At 38.7% G+C, this 16,372-nt stretch overlaps 1 protein-coding gene and 8 non-coding genes across 10 annotated transcripts; all 9 read left to right on the forward strand.

Moving 5' to 3' along the window:
- The first annotated feature begins 1,274 nt into the window (after positions 1–1,274).
- LOC131358410 (5S ribosomal RNA) lies at positions 1,275–1,393 on the forward strand. The gene has a single exon (XR_009205411.1). It is a non-coding gene; the product is annotated as a 5S ribosomal RNA (ribosomal RNA).
- A 1,302-nt stretch (positions 1,394–2,695) lies between these two features.
- On the forward strand, positions 2,696–2,814 carry LOC131358411 (5S ribosomal RNA). Its single transcript, XR_009205412.1, has one exon. It is a non-coding gene; the product is annotated as a 5S ribosomal RNA (ribosomal RNA).
- A 1,275-nt stretch (positions 2,815–4,089) lies between these two features.
- Positions 4,090–4,208, forward strand: LOC131358412 (5S ribosomal RNA). Its single transcript, XR_009205413.1, has one exon. It is a non-coding gene; the product is annotated as a 5S ribosomal RNA (ribosomal RNA).
- A 1,296-nt stretch (positions 4,209–5,504) lies between these two features.
- LOC131358414 (5S ribosomal RNA) lies at positions 5,505–5,623 on the forward strand. Its single transcript, XR_009205415.1, has one exon. It is a non-coding gene; the product is annotated as a 5S ribosomal RNA (ribosomal RNA).
- A 1,280-nt stretch (positions 5,624–6,903) lies between these two features.
- On the forward strand, positions 6,904–7,022 carry LOC131358415 (5S ribosomal RNA). Its single transcript, XR_009205416.1, has one exon. It is a non-coding gene; the product is annotated as a 5S ribosomal RNA (ribosomal RNA).
- A 1,300-nt stretch (positions 7,023–8,322) lies between these two features.
- On the forward strand, positions 8,323–8,441 carry LOC131358416 (5S ribosomal RNA). Its single transcript, XR_009205417.1, has one exon. It is a non-coding gene; the product is annotated as a 5S ribosomal RNA (ribosomal RNA).
- A 1,285-nt stretch (positions 8,442–9,726) lies between these two features.
- On the forward strand, positions 9,727–9,845 carry LOC131358417 (5S ribosomal RNA). Its single transcript, XR_009205418.1, has one exon. It is a non-coding gene; the product is annotated as a 5S ribosomal RNA (ribosomal RNA).
- A 1,269-nt stretch (positions 9,846–11,114) lies between these two features.
- Positions 11,115–11,233, forward strand: LOC131358418 (5S ribosomal RNA). The gene has a single exon (XR_009205419.1). It is a non-coding gene; the product is annotated as a 5S ribosomal RNA (ribosomal RNA).
- A 1,322-nt stretch (positions 11,234–12,555) lies between these two features.
- Positions 12,556–16,122, forward strand: slbp (stem-loop binding protein). 2 transcript variants are annotated; one of them, XM_058397762.1, is made up of 8 exons: positions 12,556–12,708; positions 14,172–14,291; positions 14,674–14,778; positions 14,892–14,954; positions 15,033–15,173; positions 15,280–15,429; positions 15,517–15,616; positions 15,742–16,122. In XM_058397762.1, the coding sequence occupies exons 1-8, from the start codon at positions 12,653–12,655 to the stop codon at positions 15,793–15,795; spliced, it is 789 nt and encodes a 262-aa protein (XP_058253745.1). In that variant the 5' UTR covers positions 12,556–12,652; the 3' UTR covers positions 15,796–16,122. The 2 variants fall into 2 exon arrangements, with proteins under 2 accessions (XP_058253745.1, XP_058253746.1); XM_058397763.1 differs by having other exon boundaries at positions 14,898–14,954.
- The last annotated feature ends 250 nt before the right edge of the window (positions 16,123–16,372 follow it).

Raw genomic sequence — 16,372 nt, forward strand, 5'->3', positions numbered from 1 at the left:
TTTCACCGTCAAAAGTCTCTACTGCAACTTTTCAAACTCAAAAACACCTTCAACTTGCATTCATTTATTACTACACAGAGATCACACACAGAGACACATGTGACAAAATCAACAAGCAATCAATCACCTCGACACAAATTCATGCTCAAATCACAGAATTATCCCTACCTTATTTATTTTCCACTTCATTCATTCATTCATTCATTCATTTATTCATTCAAACAATCACTCGCATATTCCTTTAAACTACAATTATTATTCTATTTTCTTATTAAGAAACTTTTTTTTACATAAAGTTATTTATTTCGGAGGGTGTATGTTTCTAGAATGGACGGACTTCACGTAGCAGATATCATAGTCACATTTCTTGATGATACCAATCTCGTGATTATTCTTTTATTCGTGTATTTCGTTATTATTTTTAATTATTTTTCTTACTACTGCTACTACTACTACTATGATTCCTGTCCGTAACAGTCGTAGTAGTAGCATTTGCACTTATAACATGAGCGTCTTAGATGCTCCAACAAACAATTGGATGTTGCAGGTTTGTTCAGATTGTGTACAGTGTTCTTTATTTCTAGATATGTTCTGAAGTTTCCAATTCAAGCACTTGTGTAAAATCCCCTTTGATAGACTCGTCTAGCAAATGCTGTAAACGCAGAGAGAGAGAGAGAGAGAGAGAGAGAGAGCGCACGCACTCACGCGCTCTCTCACTCGCTCGCGTTGGAAGCCGGCCCCTCTCTCCAGTTCAGCTGGTGGCGGTAATGCGTCCAACTCCTGAACAAAGAAGAAGAGAGCAGACATGTGGCTCTTGTAGTTGTTGCGGCATTTAAATTGTTGCTCTGAATTGTTTTTAACGAAGTAATAATTGAAGCAAGAAAAGTATATGTGGATGAAGTGGTAATAGCCTGTTCAAAGACACCTTACTTTCTCTCGCAGCAATCTGCTGTATGTCAAGTGTTTTATTGATGTGGCATGAAAATAAAGCAAGAAGCTAAGATGCAGCGTGCAACGTGCCTGTTTAAATATTTTGTCAAATTAAGCAGAGTAAGATGTCATTAAGTGTTAGTAATCCCAAGAGGTGGAGAGGCGCGTGTGGGTTGCAGGTGGTGAGACAGAAAGTTTGATATGGATGAAGCGGTTGTTCTCTCCACCCAACAGCAAACTGAGACGCGAATGAGTGACTTTAAAATAAATCAAATAAAAAAAGAAAAGAAACGGAGTCATCTACATCGTACACTATAAAGAGCCCTTATTGAAAGTGCTCTCTCGCTTACGGCCATACCACCCTGAGAACGCCCGATCTCGTCCGATCTCGGAAGCTAAGCAGGGTCGGGCCTGGTTAGTACTTGGATGGGAGACCGCCTGGGAATACCAGGTGCTGTAAGCTTTTTCACCGTCAAAAGTCTCTACTGCAACTTTTCAAACTCAAAAACACCTTCAACTTGCATTCATTTATTACTACACAGAGATCACACACAGAGACACATGTGACAAAATCAACAAGCAATCAATCACCTCGACACAAATTCATGCTCAAATCACAGAATTATCCCTACCTTATTTATCTTCCATTCATTCATTCATTCATTCATTCATTCATTCATTCATTCATTCATTCATTCATTCAAACAATCACTCGCATATTCCTTTAAACTACAATTATTATTCTATTTTCTTATTAAGAAACTTTTTTTTACATAAAGTTATTTATTTCGGAGGGTGTATGTTTCTAGAATGGACGGACTTCACGTAGCAGATATCATAGTCACATTTCTTGATGATACCAATCTCGTGATTATTCTTTTATTCGTGTATTTCGTTATTATTTTTAATTATTTTTCTTACTACTGCTACTACTACTACTATGATTCCTGTCCGTAACAGTCGTAGTAGTAGCATTTGCACTTATAACATGAGCGTCTTAGATGCTCCAACAAACAATTGGATGTTGCAGGTTTGTTCAGATTGTGTACAGTGTTCTTTATTTCTAGATATGTTCTGAAGTTTCCAATTCAAGCACTTGTGTAAAATCCCCTTTGATAGACTCGTCTAGCAAATGCTGTAAACGCAGAGAGAGAGAGAGAGAGAGAGAGAGAGAGCGCACGCACTCACGCGCTCTCTCACTCGCTCGCGTTGGAAGCCGGCCCCACTCTCCAGTTCAGCTGGTGGCGGTAATGCGTCCAACTCCTGAACAAAGAAGAAGAGAGCAGACATGTGGCTCTTGTAGTTGTTGCGGCATTTAAATTGTTGCTCTGAATTGTTTTTAACGAAGTAATAATTGAAGCAAGAAAAGTATTTGTGGATGAAGTGGTAATAGCCTGTTCAAAAACACCTTACTTTCTCTCGCAGCAATCTTCTGTCTTATGTCAAGTGTTTTATTGATGTGGCATGAAAATAAAGCAAGAAGCTGAGATGCAGCGTGCAACGTGCCTGTTTAAATATTTTGTCAAATTAAGCAGAGTAAGATGTCATTAAGTGTTAGTAATCCCAAGAGGTGGAGAGGCGCGTGTGGGTTGCAGGTGGTGAGACAGAAAGTTTGATATGGATGAAGCGGTTGTTCTCTCCACCCAACAGCAAACTGAGACGCGAATGAGTGACTTTAAAATAAATAAAAGAAAAAAAGAAAAGAAAAGAAACGGAGTCATCTACATCGTACACTATAAAGAGACCTTATTGAAACTGCTTTCTCGCTTACGGCCATACCACCCTGAGAACGCCCGATCTCGTCCGATCTCGGAAGCTAAGCAGGGTCGGGCCTGGTTAGTACTTGGATGGGAGACCGCCTGGGAATACCAGGTGCTGTAAGCTTTTTCACCGTCAAAAGTCTCTACTGCAACTTTTCAAACTCAAAAACACCTTCAACTTGCATTCATTTATTACTACACAGAGATCACACACAGAGACACATGTGACAAAATCAACAAGCAATCAATCACCTCGACACAAATTCATGCTCAAATCACTGAATTATCCCTACCTTATTTATTTTCCACTTCATTCATTCATTCATTCATTCATTCATTCAAACAGTCACTCGCATATTCCTTTAAACTACAATTATTATTCTATTTTCTAATTTAGAAACTTTTTTTTACATAAAGTTATTTATTTCGGAGGCTGTATGTTTCTAGAATGGACGGACTTCACGTAGCAGATATCATAGTCACATTTCTTGATGATACCAATCTCGTGATTATTCTTTTATTCGTGTATTTCGTTATTATTTTTAATTATTTTTCTTACTACTGCTACTACTACTACTATGATTCCTGTCCGTAACAGTCGTAGTAGTAGCATTTGCACTTATCACATGAGCGTCTTAGATGCTCCAACAAACAATTGGATGTTGCAGGTTTGTTCAGATTGTGTACAGTGTTCTTTATTTCTAGATATGTTCTGAAGTTTCCAATTCAAGCACTTGTGTAAAATCCCCTTTGATAGACTCGTCTAGCAAATGCTGTAAACGCAGAGAGAGAGAGAGAGAGAGAGAGAGAGAGAGAGCGCACGCACTCACGCGCTCTCTCACTCGCTCGCGTTGGAAGCCGGCCCCTCTCTCCAGTTCAGCTGGTGGCGGTAATGCGTCCAACTCCTGAACAAAGAAGAAGAGAGCAGACATGTGGCTCTTGTAGTTGTTGCGGCATTTAAATTGTTGCTCTGAATTGTTTTTAACGAAGTAATAATTGAAGCAAGAAAAGTATATGTGGATGAAGTGGTAATAGCCTGTTCAAAGACACCTTACTTTCTCTCGCAGCAATCTGCTGTATGTCAAGTGTTTTATTGATGTGGCATGAAAATAAAGCAAGAAGCTAAGATGCAGCGTGCAACGTGCCTGTTTAAATATTTTGTCAAATTAAGCAGAGTAAGATGTCATTAAGTGTTAGTAATCCCAAGAGGTGGAGAGGCGCGTGTGGGTTGCAGGTGGTGAGACAGAAAGTTTGATATGGATGAAGCGGTTGTTCTCTCCACCCAACAGCAAACTGAGACGCGAATGAGTGACTTTAAAATAAATCAAATAAAAAAAGAAAAGAAACGGAGTCATCTACATCGTACACTATAAAGAGCCCTTATTGAAAGTGCTCTCTCGCTTACGGCCATACCACCCTGAGAACGCCCGATCTCGTCCGATCTCGGAAGCTAAGCAGGGTCGGGCCTGGTTAGTACTTGGATGGGAGACCGCCTGGGAATACCAGGTGCTGTAAGCTTTTTCACCGTCAAAAGTCTCTACTGCAACTTTTCAAACTCAAAAACACCTTCAACTTGCATTCATTTATTACTACACAGAGATCACACACAGAGACACATGTGACAAAATCAACAAGCAATCAATCACCTCGACAAAAATTCATGCTCAAATCACAGAATTATCCCTACCTTATTTATTTTGCACTTCATTCATTCATTCATTCATTCATTCATTCATTCATTCATTTATTCATTCAAACAATCACTCGCATATTCCTTTAAACTACAATTATTATTCTATTTTCTTATTAAGAAACTTTTTTTTACATAAAGTTATTTATTTCGGAGGGTGTATGTTTCTAGAATGGACGGACTTCACGTAGCAGATATCATAGTCACATTCCTTGATGATACCAATCTCGTGATTATTCTTTTATTCGTGTATTTCGTTATTATTTTTAATTATTTTTCTTACTACTGCTACTACTACTACTATGATTCCTGTCCGTAACAGTCGTAGTAGTAGCATTTGCACTTATAACATGAGCGTCTTAGATGCTCCAACAAACAATTGGATGTTGCAGGTTTGTTCAGATTGTGTACAGTGTTCTTTATTTCTAGATATGTTCTGAAGTTTCCAATTCAAGCACTTGTGTAAAATCCCCTTTGATAGACTCGTCTAGCAAATGCTGTAAACGCAGAGAGAGAGAGAGAGAGAGAGAGAGAGAGAGCGCACGCACTCACGCGCTCTCTCACTCGCTCGCGTTGGAAGCCGGCCCCTCTCTCCAGTTCAGCTGGTGGCGGTAATGCGTCCAACTCCTGAACAAAGAAGAAGAGAGCAGACATGTGGCTCTTGTAGTTGTTGCGGCATTTAAATTGTTGCTCTGAATTGTTTTTAACGAAGTAATAATTGAAGCAAGAAAAGTATTTGTGGATGAAGTGGTAATAGCCTGTTCAAAAACACCTTACTTTCTCTCGCAGCAATCTTCTGTCTTATGTCAAGTGTTTTATTGATGTGGCATGAAAATAAAGCAAGAAGCTGAGATGCAGCGTGCAACGTGCCTGTTTAAATATTTTGTCAAATTAAGCAGAGTAAGATGTCATTAAGTGTTAGTAATCCCAAGAGGTGGAGAGGCGCGTGTGGGTTGCAGGTGGTGAGACAGAAAGTTTGATATGGATGAAGCGGTTGTTCTCTCCACCCAACAGCAAACTGAGACGCGAATGAGTGACTTTAAAATAAATCAAATAAAAAAAGAAAAGAAACGGAGTCATCTACATCGTACACTATAAAGAGCCCTTATTGAAACTGCTTTCTCGCTTACGGCCATACCACCCTGAGAACGCCCGATCTCGTCCGATCTCGGAAGCTAAGCAGGGTCGGGCCTGGTTAGTACTTGGATGGGAGACCGCCTGGGAATACCAGGTGCTGTAAGCTTTTTCACCGTCAAAAGTCTCTACTGCAACTTTTCAAACTCAAAAACACCTTCAACTTGCATTCATTTATTACTACACAGAGATCACACACAGAGACACATGTGACAAAATCAACAAGCAATCAATCACCTCGACACAAATTCATGCTCAAATCACTGAATTATCCCTACCTTATTTATTTTCCACTTCATTCATTCATTCATTCATTCATTCAAACAATCACTCGCATATTCCTTTAAACTACAATTATTATTCTATTTTCTTATTAAGAAACTTTTTTTTACATAAAGTTATTTATTTCGGAGGCTGTATGTTTCTAGAATGGACGGACTTCACGTAGCAGATATCATAGTCACATTTCTTGATGATACCAATCTCGTGATTATTCTTTTATTCGTGTATTTCGTTATTATTTTTAATTATTTTTCTTACTACTGCTACTACTACTACTATGATTCCTGTCCGTAACAGTCGTAGTAGTAGCATTTGCACTTATCACATGAGCGTCTTAGATGCTCCAACAAACAATTGGATGTTGCAGGTTTGTTCAGATTGTGTACAGTGTTCTTTATTTCTAGATATGTTCTGAAGTTTCCAATTCAAGCACTTGTGTAAAATCCCCTTTGATAGACTCGTCTAGCAAATGCCGTAAACGCAGAGAGAGAGAGAGAGAGAGAGAGAGAGAGAGAGAGAGAGCGCACGCACTCACGCGCTCTCTCACTCGCTCGCGTTGGAAGCCGGCCCCTCTCTCCAGTTCAGCTGGTGGCGGTAATGCGTCCAACTCCTGAACAAAGAAGAAGAGAGCAGACATGTGGCTCTTGTAGTTGTTGCGGCATTTAAATTGTTGCTCTGAATTGTTTTTAACGAAGTAATAATTGAAGCAAGAAAAGTATTTGTGGATGAAGTGGTAATAGCCTGTTCAAAGACACCTTACTTTCTCTCGCAGCAATCTTCTGTCTTATGTCAAGTGTTTTATTGATGTGGCATGAAAATAAAGCAAGAAGCTAAGATGCAGCGTGCAACGTGCCTGTTTAAATATTTTGTCAAATTAAGCAGAGTAAGATGTCATTAAGTGTTAGTAATCCCAAGAGGTGGAGAGGCGCGTGTGGGTTGCAGGTGGTGAGACAGAAAGTTTGATATGGATGAAGCGGTTGTTCTCTCCACCCAACAGCAAACTGAGACGCGAATGAGTGACTTTAAAATAAATCAAATAAAAAAAGAAAAGAAACGGAGTCATCTACATCGTACACTATAAAGAGCCCTTATTGAAAGTGCTCTCTCGCTTACGGCCATACCACCCTGAGAACGCCCGATCTCGTCCGATCTCGGAAGCTAAGCAGGGTCGGGCCTGGTTAGTACTTGGATGGGAGACCGCCTGGGAATACCAGGTGCTGTAAGCTTTTTCACCGTCAAAAGTCTCTACTGCAACTTTTCAAACTCAAAAACACCTTCAACTTGCATTCATTTATTACTACACAGAGATCACACACAGAGACACATGTGACAAAATCAACAAGCAATCAATCACCTCGACAAAAATTCATGCTCAAATCACAGAATTATCCCTACCTTATTTATTTTCCACTTCATTCATTCATTCATTCATTCATTCATTCATTCATTTATTCATTCAAACAATCACTCGCATATTCCTTTAAACTACAATTATTATTCTATTTTCTTATTAAGAAACTTTTTTTTACATAAAGTTATTTATTTCGGAGGGTGTATGTTTCTAGAATGGACGGACTTCACGTAGCAGATATCATAGTCACATTCCTTGATGATACCAATCTCGTGATTATTCTTTTATTCGTGTATTTCGTTATTATTTTTAATTATTTTTCTTACTACTGCTACTACTACTACTATGATTCCTGTCCGTAACAGTCGTAGTAGTAGCATTTGCACTTATAACATGAGCGTCTTAGATGCTCCAACAAACAATTGGATGTTGCAGGTTTCTTCAGATTGTGTACAGTGTTCTTTATTTCTAGATATGTTCTGAAGTTTCCAATTCAAGCACTTGTGTAAAATCCCCTTTGATAGACTCGTCTAGCAAATGCTGTAAACGCAGAGAGAGAGAGAGAGAGAGAGAGAGAGAGAGAGAGAGAGCGCACGCACTCACGCGCTCTCTCACTCGCTCGCGTTGGAAGCCGGCCCCACTCTCCAGTTCAGCTGGTGGCGGTAATGCGTCCAACTCCTGAACAAAGAAGAAGAGAGCAGACATGTGGCTCTTGTAGTTGTTGCGGCATTTAAATTGTTGCTCTGAATTGTTTTTAACGAAGTAATAATTGAAGCAAGAAAAGTATTTGTGGATGAAGTGGTAATAGCCTGTTCAAAAACACCTTACTTTCTCTCGCAGCAATCTTCTGTCTTATGTCAAGTGTTTTATTGATGTGGCATGAAAATAAAGCAAGAAGCTGAGATGCAGCGTGCAACGTGCCTGTTTAAATATTTTGTCAAATTAAGCAGAGTAAGATGTCATTAAGTGTTAGTAATCCCAAGAGGTGGAGAGGCGCGTGTGGGTTGCAGGTGGTGAGACAGAAAGTTTGATATGGATGAAGCGGTTGTTCTCTCCACCCAACAGCAAACTGAGACGCGAATGAGTGACTTTAAAATAAATCAAATAAAAAAAGAAAAGAAACGGAGTCATCTACATCGTACACTATAAAGAGCCCTTATTGAAACTGCTTTCTCGCTTACGGCCATACCACCCTGAGAACGCCCGATCTCGTCCGATCTCGGAAGCTAAGCAGGGTCGGGCCTGGTTAGTACTTGGATGGGAGACCGCCTGGGAATACCAGGTGCTGTAAGCTTTTTCACCGTCAAAAGTCTCTACTGCAACTTTTCAAACTCAAAAACACCTTCAACTTGCATTCATTTATTACTACACAGAGATCACACACAGAGACACATGTGACAAAATCAACAAGCAATCAATCACCTCGACACAAATTCATGCTCAAATCACTGAATTATCCCTACCTTATTTATTTTCCACTTCATTCATTCATTCATTCATTCATTCATTCATTCAAACAGTCACTCGCATATTCCTTTAAACTACAATTATTATTCTATTTTCTAATTTAGAAACTTTTTTTTACATAAAGTTATTTATTTCGGAGGCTGTATGTTTCTAGAATGGACGGACTTCACGTAGCAGATATCATAGTCACATTTCTTGATGATACCAATCTCGTGATTATTCTTTTATTCGTGTATTTCGTTATTATTTTTAATTATTTTTCTTACTACTGCTACTACTACTACTATGATTCCTGTCCGTAACAGTCGTAGTAGTAGCATTTGCACTTATCACATGAGCGTCTTAGATGCTCCAACAAACAATTGGATGTTGCAGGTTTGTTCAGATTGTGTACAGTGTTCTTTATTTCTAGATATGTTCTGAAGTTTCCAATTCAAGCACTTGTGTAAAATCCCCTTTGATAGACTCGTCTAGCAAATGCCGTAAACGCAGAGAGAGAGAGAGAGAGAGAGAGAGAGAGAGCGCACGCACTCACGCGCTCTCTCACTGGCTCGCGTTGGAAGCCGGCCCCTCTCTCCAGTTCAGCTGGTGGCGGTAATGCGTCCAACTCCTGAACAAAGAAGAAGAGAGCAGACATGTGGCTCTTGTAGTTGTTGCGGCATTTAAATTGTTGCTCTGAATTGTTTTTAACGAAGTAATAATTGAAGCAAGAAAAGTTTTTGTGGATGAAGTGGTAATAGCCTGTTCAAAGACACCTTACTTTCTCTCGCAGCAATCTGCTGTGTTATGTCAAGTGTTTTATTGATGTGGCATGAAAATAAAGCAAGAAGCTAAGATGCAGCGTGCAACGTGCCTGTTTAAATATTTTGTCAAATTAAGCAGAGTAAGATGTCATTAAGTGTTAGTAATCCCAAGAGGTGGAGAGGCGCGTGTGGGTTGCAGGTGGTGAGACAGAAAGTTTGATATGGATGAAGCGGTTGTTCTCTCCACCCAACAGCAAACTGAGACGCGAATGAGTGACTTTAAAATGAATCAAATAAAAAAAGAAAAGAAAAGAAACGGAGTCATCTACATCGTACACTATAAAGAGCCCTTATTGAAACTGTTCTCTCGCTTACGGCCATACCACCCTGAGAACGCCCGATCTCGTCCGATCTCGGAAGCTAAGCAGGGTCGGGCCTGGTTAGTACTTGGATGGGAGACCGCCTGGGAATACCAGGTGCTGTAAGCTTTTTCACCGTCAAAAGTCTCTACTGCAACTTTTCAAACTCAAAAACACCTTCAATTTGCATTCATTTATTACTACACAGAGATCACACACAGAGACACATGTGACAAAATCAACAAGCAATCAATCACCTCGACACAAATTCATGCTCAAATCACTGAATTATCCCTACCTTATTTATTTTCCACTTCATTCATTCATTCATTCATTCATTCAAACAGTCACTCGCATATTCCTTTAAACTACAATTATTATTCTATTTTCTAATTTAGAAACTTTTTTTTACATAAAGTTATTTATTTCGGAGGCTGTATGTTTCTAGAATGGACGGACTTCACGTAGCAGATATCATAGTCACATTTCTTGATGATACCAATCTCGTGATTATTCTTTTATTCGTGTATTTCGTTATTATTTTTAATTATTTTTCTTACTACTGCTACTACTACTACTATGATTCCTGTCCGTAACAGTCGTAGTAGTAGCATTTGCACTTATCACATGAGCGTCTTAGATGCTCCAACAAACAATTGGATGTTGCAGGTTTGTTCAGATTGTGTACAGTGTTCTTTATTTCTAGATATGTTCTGAAGTTTCCAATTCAAGCACTTGTGTAAAATCCCCTTTGATAGACTCGTCTAGCAAATGCCGTAAACGCAGAGAGAGAGAGAGAGAGAGAGAGAGAGAGAGCGCACGCACTCACGCGCTCTCTCACTGGCTCGCGTTGGAAGCCGGCCCCTCTCTCCAGTTCAGCTGGTGGCGGTAATGCGTCCAACTCCTGAACAAAGAAGAAGAGAGCAGACATGTGGCTCTTGTAGTTGTTGCGGCATTTAAATTGTTGCTCTGAATTGTTTTTAACGAAGTAATAATTGAAGCAAGAAAAGTATATGTGGATGAAGTGGTAATAGCCTGTTCAAAGACACCTTACTTTCTCTCGCAGCAGTCTGCTGTATGTCAAGTGTTTTATTGATGTGGCATGAAAATAAAGCAAGAAGCTAAGATGCAGCGTGCAACGTGCCTTTTTAAATATTTTGTCAAATTAAGCAGAGTAAGATGTCATTAAGTGTTAGTAATCCCAAGAGGTGGAGAGGCGCGTGTGGGTTGCAGGTGGTGAGACAGAAAGTTTGATATGGATGAAGCGGTTGTTCTCTCCACCCAACAGCAAACTGAGACGCGAATGAGTGACTTTAAAATAAATCAAATAAAAAAAGAAAAGAAACGGAGTCATCTACATCGTACACTATAAAGAGCCCTTATTGAAAGTGCTCTCTCGCTTACGGCCATACCACCCTGAGAACGCCCGATCTCGTCCGATCTCGGAAGCTAAGCAGGGTCGGGCCTGGTTAGTACTTGGATGGGAGACCGCCTGGGAATACCAGGTGCTGTAAGCTTTTTCACCGTCAAAAGTCTCTACTGCAACTTTTCAAACTCAAAAACACCTTCAACTTGCATTCATTTATCACTACAGGTAAGTAATAGTTGTTACAAGGAAGTAATAATTGAAGCAAGAAAAGTATTTGTGGATGGAGTGGTAATAACATGTTCAAAGACACCTTACTTTCTCTCGCAGCAATCTGATGTCGTGTGGGTTGCAGGTGGTGAGACAGAAAGTTTGATATGGGTGAAGAGGTTGTTCTCTCCACCCAACAGCAGTTTATAAGAGAGAGGCTCTTTTATGCTATATTTGCAGTTGCCAGAGAACCTAATAATAATATCAGTTTCAGGTTTATAGTCTATCGTACCCAAACAATACAAAAATGATAAGTAGCTATTGTGTAGTACAAGAAGTAGCTGAAGTAAGCAAGAGAAATAATAGAAATACTGTAAACAATTTATGCAATCATCATCGTCCTTAAAATAAGCACGAGCAACTGTCACTACTCGAAACAAGATTTGTACTGCGCACGTGCGGAATCTCAGGTTTTGTTCTGTCAAATTATCAACAAATTATAAAATTATGCTTAAAAAAAATTTACTGAATCAAGAACAAATACAAACAATGAACAGCAGTGGGCTTAACAACAATAACATATAAGGGTATAAACAGGCTACAGCAATAGGGCACAATAAATAAATAGATAAATAAAATTAAAGACCCATGTCATAACACTCACGGAGCCGTAGTTTTTTAACGCCTTGTTGTTTATTATTATTATTTTTTTTTTTTTTATTGTATGCTTTCAAAATATCTTATAATGTCATTTTAGAACACCAGAAAAAGTGTTTTATTATTAGTAAATTTACATTTATGCATATAGAATTTAGCAAATATAAAGATATAAATGTAAAAAAGATAAATTTATTAGAAAATATTTGTCACTCTTCCTTGTAATTAAAGTCCCCCCCCCCCAAAAAAAAAGAAAACCTGTTAAAAAGCAAGAAAAGCAGAAATCACTGCGAATATTGATTTGAATCAAACTAAGGACCTCAGACCAAAACACTTCAGTATAAGTACATGTCCAGTATAAATGTCTCACGACAGGAATTACAGAAAGAGTAGCTGGTGTCAGTGTTCTTTTTAAACCTTAGGGAAAAAGACAAGATTAATACTACTAATAATAAAGCGGTATAATGTGTTGTTGGCAGCACGTTCGCGCATGCGCAGTACAAATCGTGCTTCTAGCATGTCTCGAGTAGTGACAATAATGCGCATGCGCGGCGCGCGCGGGGAGGGTGGAGGGACGTACGCCCACTTTACCCAGAATGCTGTAGGGGTGTCACGTGAGCTGATTGTTGACGGTCTGTACCGAGCGAGAGGCGCGCGCTTTGTCGAACTCTCTTCAGCTCTTCCTCTCACCGTCCAGAAAATAATGTCTTATCACCATAAACACAGCGGGGACAATGACTACAGAAGTGGAGAGAACAGGTAAACCTGTCTTTAAATCTCGGACAGATTGGTTTATGAAATATTTTTGTTTCTTTCTTTAAAAAAAATGCACGGTGGCGCCTGCGGGTTTCAGTCAAATTCCTGATTCCCGCGAGCTGCAGCAAAACCGCGGGGTTTTTACAAAGCGGAAGGTTCTCTGTTTTTGGGGCTAATTACCGTTTAGATATTAAGTCTGTTTCAGATAAACATGCACTTTTATCATTTATTTATACCTGTCATTTTCAAATACCAGAGAGTATGCATTATATCTATATACAATATGCACATTTTTGAAACTTCCTCAGTGTTACACTTAGCCGTTGAGTTAGCTGGTTAAACCATTAACTAGCTAACTAACTAATTTAACTAGTTTAACTAGTTTTATCCTCATATACCTCTCTTCCATTTTTGGATATATTATACATAGAAAACAGAAAGCTATAGTCTCTTATTACACCGTTCGCTTTGCTAGCTTGTTCGTGGTGAAGATTCAGAGGATTCACACAATAGATAAAGAGACTCTTTTTTTAATTCATAGCAAAAAACAAAAACATGTGTGCAAGTTTTCACCAAATGTTTTGTGTTTTACAGCTCTGTTGTGTGTTAACTAAACCCCTGTAAAAACACCAAGTATCCGTTCTGTTAAAATGCGGACTTCAAAATGGCGCTCAAACACTTTATGGGCTTTGTATTGGCTGATGAAGGATGAACAAAAAAAAAAACTTAAACCCGGAAAAGAGACCAGTTTCTGGACATGTCTGGGAATAATATACGGTTTAAAGGAACCTGGACATTTAGAAAACATCTTAAAAATGTGTTCAAGCAATAATATACTCAGTGTGTCATTAGTTATCTCGTTATTATTATCATCAGCGCATTCACACTCGATATAATCCAGATTACTTTTACTGATTTCACCAATTACCTTCACTTTGAAATAAATCAATAACTGGAGGCTGGAAAGTAAAAAAAAAACAAAAACAGATTGGTAAGAGTTTTGAAAAGGGGAAGAAATCTGGACAAACCCTTGCTTTGTCTTTGTTGTCGATTTATCCCTTGTTTGTTTATTCATTTTTTTTTCCCCATTAGAGTTCCCAAATGTTTCACAGTCCAGCACCTTTTTAACTGTAAAATAATCTGTAGAACATTATATTTCTGAATTTTCCATCATATTTATCGGACGTTACTTACACGACAGGTTACTGAGAGTCGGATTAAACTCACTCAATTCACCTGACCAACAAAACTGCTAACTATAAGAACTTGATAACAAATATAGCAGGTTTGATAATAGTGTGTTGTGATATTTTCATTTAAAAAGTAAAGATTTTTATTTTATATTTTCTGAAATCCTCTAGGGTACTCTTCTAAAAATCCATTTTTTTAAAAAAAAAAAAGAAACAAACTATTGTTATCTCCAACTTTATTTTTTGGGGTCCTTTAATTAATTTTTTTTTAAACAGGAACAAAGGACCAAGATGGTCTCATTGCAGGAAACGGGACGCTGATGGGAACGTACGAAGATCACGCGATGAGTCCGAGACCAACACTTCAGATAGAAGAGGATCGAACAGGCCTGAATGGTAATGTGTGCTGGGATTATTATTATTATTATCATTATTGTGATTTAGTTTTTAGTTCTCCCCTTCACATGTACATTGTGCACATGAATGTGACTCAGCAGCAAAAGATGTGCATCATTACACCTTTCATAACATCACATATCTATCAGGACTGTTACATATGTTCTGACATTTATGCATCTATACTTGTTGACCCTATGCAATTGGTGATATTGGAGGTTTTTTGAGAATCTGACTTTTGACGTCTTTGGTAGAAAAAAAAGGCTACTCTCACTACTTTTAAACTCACTAAAATCACATCTGACACAACTAACATACTGGTAAACTGAATGTTCTTTGCAATCTGTGATTTAAAATGACAATTAAAATTGTTTTTGTCCAGTTTCACAACACCAGAGAGTGCAGGACCGGTGTCAAGAATAAAAGACTGGGCAGAGGAGGTGGAGAACGATGAAATGCGCACTAATGTTCGTCGGGACATAGAGCGGTGAGTTGCTTTTATTTAATTTAGCTCTTAAGATTTTTGAAACTATTCTCAGCACACTTTATTAAGAGGATATTTTATAATAATAAATTTATTGAAATTCTTAACTGGTTTAGTTACAGACGGCGGATACTGACTGGTGATGTTGCTCAAAGAGAGAGGAAAGCATCGTCTGGAAGGTTTGTTATTTACAGCTGTAGCTTTTAGTGTTGCTGCATTGTGCTTGTATGATGATAACGCTTGTGTTGTGCCTACAGTTCAGACTCGCAAGATTCCAGAGGCTCCCCTGTCCCTGGGGACATCGAGACCGATGAGGCTGTCCTAATGAGGAGACAAAAGCAGATTAACTATGGGAAGAACACCCTGGCCTATGACAGATACATTAAAGAAGTTCCCAAGTGAGTAGAACACAGCATGTGCTGTTATTGCACTATACCTGTAATGAAACTAGCAGTGCTGAAGGTGAAGTGTACCTGACTTTTATTCCTTCACTTCTAATTACAGGCACTTGAGAAAACCAGGGGTTCATCCACGAACTCCCAACAAATTCAAGAAATACAGTCGTCGCTCCTGGGACCAGCAGATAAAACTGTGGAAAGTCAAGCTTCATGCGTGGGATCCTCCTGCTGAAGAAGGCAGCGATCTACAAGCTGTGTAGGTTTTGAGCAATATTTATGTTGCTTAATATTTTACAGATTCTTTGTGCAGTGAATTGAAGTGTCTTGTGTTTTTCTTGTACAGGGATCTGGGTGAGGTCATGGACTTTGAGCTGGATGTTGAGTGTTCAGTGGATCCTGAAATAGAAGCATCAAGTTCTAAAACTAACACATCAGACTTTGAGGTGGGTTTGAAGCACTAAGATCTTGCACCCATTTTGCAATTATCCCTAAATCACTTGCGCTACAGTTTGTTTATTTATTCCTTCTGGATGAAGTTGTTGACGTTCATGTTGATTATTTTTTGCAGCTCTCAGGAACCCCCCATAAGATGATGAAGATAGATGAAGCTGAGATGGCTTAACTTTGCTCACGGAGGCTCTGATAGTGCGAGAGGACAGTTAATGCACTGACCCTTGCATGATTTTATTGCTAATACTGTTGTGTTTCTTATTGCTTTTTAAAATCACTTTTGTTTTTCTTGGTGAATTCAAAATATGTAAAGTTAGTTAGAGATAAAATTACACTGATTGTAAATGGGCTGGTTTTCCACATCCAAGTGTTTGTTTCCCAAATATAATTGTTGTAAAGTAATGCCTTTATTTTTGTGATGTAAATTTGACATTTTTGTTAAATATTTAACCAGCTGTTTTATAAGGACTATTGAAATAAAGAAATGAATCTTAAAAGACCACATTATATTTTTAAGATATTCAGAGTACATTTAGAGTTTAAAGTAGTTGTTCTAACCTTTAATAATGAATCAATATACCTGTACTAGTCTGTCTGTCAATTATTGGAATTTATCATTTAAATGATTCATGAATGTTAATCTTTCAGCTGCTCCCTACATGTATGAGGGGTTGCCACAGCAGACCAACTGGTCCACACAACAACGTGGCACAGGTTTTACACAGGATGCCCTTCCTGACACAACCCTC

Source organism: Hemibagrus wyckioides, linkage group LG08 (genome assembly GCF_019097595.1).
Source record: "Hemibagrus wyckioides isolate EC202008001 linkage group LG08, SWU_Hwy_1.0, whole genome shotgun sequence".
NCBI lineage: Eukaryota > Metazoa > Chordata > Actinopteri > Siluriformes > Bagridae > Hemibagrus > Hemibagrus wyckioides.

Coding starts and splice junctions, on each gene's coding strand:
- slbp (XM_058397762.1), top strand. CDS start 12,653: ATGTCTTATCACCATAAACACAGCGGGGACAATGACTACAGAAGTGGA. Junction 14,779..14,891: donor GTTCGTCGGGACATAGAGCG/GTGAGTTGCTTT, acceptor TAACTGGTTTAG/TTACAGACGGCGGATACTGA. Junction 15,174..15,279: donor TACATTAAAGAAGTTCCCAA/GTGAGTAGAACA, acceptor TTCTAATTACAG/GCACTTGAGAAAACCAGGGG.